Source organism: Trachurus trachurus, assembly GCF_905171665.1.
Source record: "Trachurus trachurus genome assembly, chromosome: 15".
Taxonomy (NCBI): domain Eukaryota; kingdom Metazoa; phylum Chordata; class Actinopteri; order Carangiformes; family Carangidae; genus Trachurus; species Trachurus trachurus.
The window spans coordinates 8,120,685-8,126,891 of NC_139906.1; the positions used below are offsets into that span (position 1 = coordinate 8,120,685).

The window sequence follows — 6,207 nt, forward strand, 5'->3', positions numbered from 1 at the left end:
CATCTAGAGACCCGGGAGGCCGGTTCGTAGTCCAACGAAATCCTTATACAGTATGAGAGTCAATAGCGCCCGACACAAAAAAGTCCATAAAACTACACAAAAACCTTGTAATATTCCTCCTTACTGCTCGTCCAAGTGTCCTGAAGAGATATAGTCCAGATTTTACTCGAAACAACGTCATTTAGGACATTTTTACAGCCTAAACAGTCCTGTATTGAATTTGCTGGGGCGCATGAACGTCAGAGCGCAATACAGGACTGTTTAGGCTGTAAAAATGTCCTAAATGACGTTGTTTCGAAAACACTTGGATTGCAGTGGACGAGCGGTAAGGAGGAATATTACAAGGTTTTTGTGTAGTTTTATGGACCTTTTTGTGTCAGGCGCAATTGACTCTCATATAAGGATTTCATTGGACTACGAACCCCCCTCCCGGGTCTCCAGATGCACTTTGAGGAATAAAAAGGATTATTCATCAGCATTAGGGTGAATTTCATTTTTTGGTGAACTATTCCTTTAAAGAATGAAATAACGATGACGTGATGTTTGTTGGGTCTTGTACCAAACAAACGTGTCTCTGTATGTCCTGAGAAAATGATTTATTATCCAGGGTGTCGACACTTTTAAAAGAAGAAACTGCAGCTCCTGCGATTTTGGATATTGCACTTTTGCCGTGTTGCGATTCCGATTACGTTTCGATTTGCTGTGCAGCATTAAAAAAAATCCTGCGTCTGATTCATGACACATAATTTCATTTGATCTTAAATTGTGTTGTTGAGTTCCTGCCAGTTCACCTGCAGTAATACTATTTTACGAGCTATAAATAATGTGCAGCCAACTGGGGAGACGTCACCTGGCTGTGCTGCATCAACACACGCTCTGATTTAAAACTGGAAATCTGCCGGAGCCAAATGTAGCGATGTCGGCTTCATTAATGGAGAGGAGGTCGTTTCTGGTCGTGGGACTGAACGCATCACCATCAAGGAAGTTGGTGGTTTATTGTGTCTAACATGATGATTTATTTTTCATCGTACACCTCCGAAAAAAACAGAATAATTTCTTTTTAAAGCTCTGAATGGTGCAGCTCCTTCCTGAGTACACACATCATCAATTAAAGGTCTACTCGCTATCCCAAGAATACATTTAAAATCAGCTCATGGTGCTTTCAGTCATTATGGTCCTACCACAGAACTCCGGTCTGCTACAACAGTATCTTCTTTTAAAAGCAGACTAAAAACATTTCTTTTCTCACAAGCTTTTAGTTTTTAATTATTTTTAACGTGCAACATTTCCTTCTTTTCGTCTATTTGTGCTTTTATATGTATTTTACATGTATTCCGTATGTAACGTTGTGCTTTGCTTTGTTTTTGTGAAGCACATTGAGTTTGCGCTTGTCGCATGAAATGAAAAACAAAAGCACTTGGAGCTCATTTCTTATTCTATGGTCAATACTTTGGCATCAAACATGAAGGATTTGTGTCCAAATGTAAATGTTATTATCTCCATATGAATGTTTTTGAAGTAAAAGTTAATGAATGAACTTAACTTCTTGTGTTGTTTGGGCTTTTATGGGTTTATACATCATTGTTGTTTGCTTCTGCCATTGTCCTCGTGTGCTTCTGTTTTTATGGTGCTGTATAAATAAAGGAATTATCATCATCATCATCATCATTATTTAATGAATAAAAATAAGGTTGCATAAGCTCCACTAACTTTTGAACACGGTACTTATTTACAAACAGGATCTTGATGAAGTATCTGACAAATATAAATGTATAACGTGACTCTATGTGAATGAAACATCTGCAGGTTTCATCACCTCGTCCTCTCCCTCTCACCGTTTCTCTGATTTTGCATTTGTCATACAGCCCTCCATCTACACCACTGCCCCCTCCTCTCCTCTCCTCTCTGCCCCCCACACCCACCCACTCCCCCTCCTCTCCCTCCCTTCCTTTGCGCTCTTTCAAGGTCCACAGGCTCGACTCCACCTTTTCAATTCGGCTTCCCAGCAGCACTACTTAGTGGGGAGGGAATTGGAACCAGTGCTATCAGTGTGATTGAGGAAGCAAGAGGAGTGTGAATGTGTGTGTGTGTGTGTGTGGGGGGGGGGGGGGTCTGTATTAATGTCTAGGGTGCTGGTGAAGCATGGAGCAAAGGGGGCCCCCATGAAAAAGGGGGTCAAACACACAGAAGAGCATTTGAGAGAGTGGAGTGGAAGAAAGAGCGAGTTAGAGGGAAGATGAGAGGGAGAGGAAGAGGCTTGTGAAAAGTTAGAGGCCCACACTGAGATCACACCTGCTCTCTGACACGCCACACACACACACACACACACACACACACACACACACACACACACACACACACACACACACACACACACACACACACACACACACACACACACACACACACACACACACACACACACACACACACACACACACACACACAAACAGACACACACTTGTCTTTACTGTATCTGTGAGGACACTCGTTAACATAATGCATCTTTGAGCCCCTCACTCTAACCTCAACCAATACAACACAGACCCTCAAAACAAAGTCTTAAACAGCCCCTTTGAAGTTGAGAGGAACAGCCGCGCACACACACACACACACACACACACACACACACACACACATATACGTATATAGGTACAAGTCATAAACACATGACTGATGCATGAAACCAAAACTCTCTGGAGTCGTCGTTTGTTCATTGATAAAACATTCAACGTGTTAAATTTAAATAGGTCATATAACTTTATTCATATATAATATAGAGACAATATGACAAAACCAGGTGATGTGGGGCTTTTACATTAATGAGTTTGTCTCTTTAGTTGTTTTACCTGGTCCATCAGTGTGGTGATCAGTCAGACTTTGGAGCAGTTTATTGTGTCATAAAAATCATAAAATCAGACTTTCAGTGTCAGTTCTCATGTTCCTGTAACTACAGCTTATTTGCTTTTATATATTTTTAGATCTCTATGTGTGTTTTATGTTGTGTTGACTTGAATTTGGGGATAATTTCCTATAAAATATCAAAGTTTATAAACAAATGTTTTGGCTGAGCGGCGCTGGCGCTATCCATGGTACTGAAAGGAGGATCCAGTTCACTTCTCACATGTTAAAATAGCATTTGACCACATGAAGAAAGGACAAGGAAAGGACCTGGACTGATGGGAAGGAGGGTTGATTTGATACACACAACCATACATACCACATATAACCACTACTCGCTCCTTTTCCAGACTCCTGATCCGTTCTTTCATCATAATATCTGGTAATTTATGTTCATTACATCACTAAATCCTGAACGAATGTTTTGGTTTAATGTTAGCAAGCCATATATATATATCAAAGTATGCATCTCTTTACTCTCCACTCACCATGAATAAATCTCTGTCTTCCAAATCCACAGCGAGGAGGAAGGCCTTCTCAAAGCGCTGGTGTCTGCAGCAGAGAGAGAGAGAGAGAGAGAGTGGAGACATCAATATAAAAATGTAAACTTTAAATAAAAATGTATAGGTTAGTGCTTTGGTTTGTATGCATGCATGCACACACTCCAGTCCACACACATACACAGCTGCATACAAAACTGTTAATAATTGAACTGAGAGTAGCGAGCCCACTTCCTATTATCCAGAATTAAAGCTTGGAGGGAGAGAGAAAGAGAAGGAGAAAGAGGGAGGGAGCTGTATCTCCCAGTGCAAAACACCTCAACTTTCCCTGTCTGGAGCCAAACATGAAACAAACAAACACACAGCAGAGAGAGGAGGTGTGTGTGTGTGTGTGTGTGTGAAGGGAGGGAGGGAGGGAGAGAAGGAGGGAGGGAGTGGGGGCTTCCTTCATTTGATGTTGATGGAGAGAAAAAGAATGCAGGTAGGTGATAAGAGAGGAGAGGAGGAGGGATGCCAAACAACGCTCCAGCTCTGCTACAGAAGAAGAGAAAGAGAAAAAGAAAGAAGAGAGGGAGAGAGAGGGGGGGAGAGAGAGAGAGGGAGAGAGGGAACGGGAGGTAATTGCAGGATGGAGAGCAGCGAGCAGCAGTGTGTGGGAACAACAGGGTCTATTTCAGTCAAACAGGCATTTCAAAAGGCTCTCATGGCAGAAGGGAAAATGAAACAACAGTCTAAACAGGTGCATGTATGGTGCTTTGCCTTATGAATGACTCAAAGCTGCATCAGTGTGTGTGTGTGTGTGTGTGTGTGTGTGTGTGTGTGTGTGTGTGTGTGTGTGTGTGTGTGTGTGTGTGTGTGTGCGCGCGCGATGAAATTCAAAAGCAATTTCCCTTTTAGGATTTTTAAAATAGCAGTAGTGAGTGTATTAAATTGTCTCTTCAATGGATGTCATCTTCTGAAAAAAACGTTTTTTAGTCTATTTCCTGTTCTGACTCTTCTTCCCCTGTGTTGATAAAGTGAAACGCTCTGGTAATACCTTAAAAAAAAAAAAAAAGGCACAGTGCAAAATGTATGTGACAGAGCACACCAGCGAATCAGAGGCAAGGGAGCTTTGAAGGCCCGCCCACCGACGGAAACCAAATATTGAGTGGTAAATTTGTTTTGTCGGTAAAAAAAATTGATTTTGTTGTTTTTTTACCCCAAATTGAAAAAACAAAAAAATGACCTGTTTTTTGGATGTGTCACTTGTATTAAAAAAATCAAACGGTTAATCCTCACTTCGTGTTCACACACCTTGCATCAAATCAAAATATCCAATTGGATAAAACGCCCGTTAACTGTTTTTTTTTTCCATTTGTGCACAAATCGAAAAAAGGAGTCGAGTCGTTATCCATTTCATTCAATTTTGGGTCTGGAAAAAAATATAGAAAAATTAGTCAATATTTCATTTTTTTTTGTTTTGGTTTTATTGTGAAAAACAAGTGAATGACTGATACAGGGATTATTGTGTTATGTGTTGATTTCACATGTTAGATTATTGATCTGCAGCCTGACAGAGGAGCAGGCTGTTCATACCCCGCTGTCCCCGACCTTGACCCCTGACCTCTTTGAGTGCATCAAATTAGTGCCACACAGCGACGGTGCAGTGCAGAGCGGGTGCTGTTACCTGAGGAGGTGGTGAAAAAAGCGCCGGGCGTACTTGCTGATTGGCTCCCTGTACTCCAGTATCACGGCATCAGGGAGAGGGGCGGGCGGAGCGTAAAACACACCCAGAGCAGCTTCTAGTTGGGCTACACACAACAGCACAAACACACACTCGATGACAAACTGTAGATAAATAAAGCTGCGTTCATGATGTCAGTTTGAAGGTAAGCTCACATCATTAGCATTTTCAGGACCAGCGCTATAAACTTTAATGTGAGTTGGTGACTGAGTGATGAAGTTACACCACTGGTCAGCTGATGTCATGTGACTAAAGTTGTACAAAATGGTTGCCTGGCCGAGTATGGGTTGTGGCTAGATGTTGTACATGAGCTGCAGGAAGCTAACGCCCTACAAAACATGCAGTCTTTACTTAGCTGTGCCTAAACCCAACCAATGGCTTCAATTACTTTTTTCTTTTTTTTTTTTCCTGTTTTACACATGTACATGTCAGTTTTACTAAACTTAACCAGTCGGGAGTTCTCGACGAGATTTGGTAAGATTCTACGTCACTTCCTGCCGCTCATGTACGCCATCTAGCCACAACCCCGATAACGGGAGTTGTCTTTTTTTTCTTTGAAAATAATGTTTTTATGATGTCATCAGACAAAAAAAACACACAAAAGACATTATCATATTATCACATAAAAAAGAAAACAAACAGAAAACATCACAGATCACATAAAAGGTATCCACTGAAGAGGAATAAGTAGCCAGTTATACAACTTAATAAAACCATATAACAGGATTAATGAGTTCAAATACCCGTTATAATATTAGGTCATTAAGTTATGCACAAAATGTTTTATGGCTGAGAAGTGAATGTTTGTGATGTGTATGTGTATTGGTTGTTTACAATTCAGGTTTTGTTCTGTTTACAACACTTGTACCACAGCAGGTGCCTTTGTTAATGAGGCCCAGGTCTACATATTTAGTATAACTATATGTATATATAAGTGTATGTGTATGTAAGAAACTTAGGCTGTTTTATGAAAAAGTTAAGAATGCACTTTGCTCTATTGCACTAGAGTTCATTCTTGTTCAACAGCTTAATGAAGGCTGGAACAAATTATAACTTAAAGCAGATTGATTTGCATTTCCCTGA

At 40.8% G+C, this 6,207-nt stretch overlaps 1 protein-coding gene across 1 annotated transcript in view; it reads right to left on the reverse strand.

Moving 5' to 3' along the window:
* wdpcp (WD repeat containing planar cell polarity effector) overlaps positions 1–6,207 on the reverse strand; it is a gene marked incomplete at its 3' end in the record, with an annotated part of 84,111 nt that overhangs the window by 23,961 nt on the left and 53,943 nt on the right. Inside the window, exons 13-14 of the mRNA XM_083987499.1 lie at positions 5,068–5,191; positions 3,390–3,453 (exon numbers count right to left, since the gene is read on the reverse strand). Of these exons, the coding sequence (XP_083843625.1) occupies positions 3,390–3,453; positions 5,068–5,191 (188 nt within the window). The remainder of the gene's footprint in view (positions 1–3,389; positions 3,454–5,067; positions 5,192–6,207) is intronic.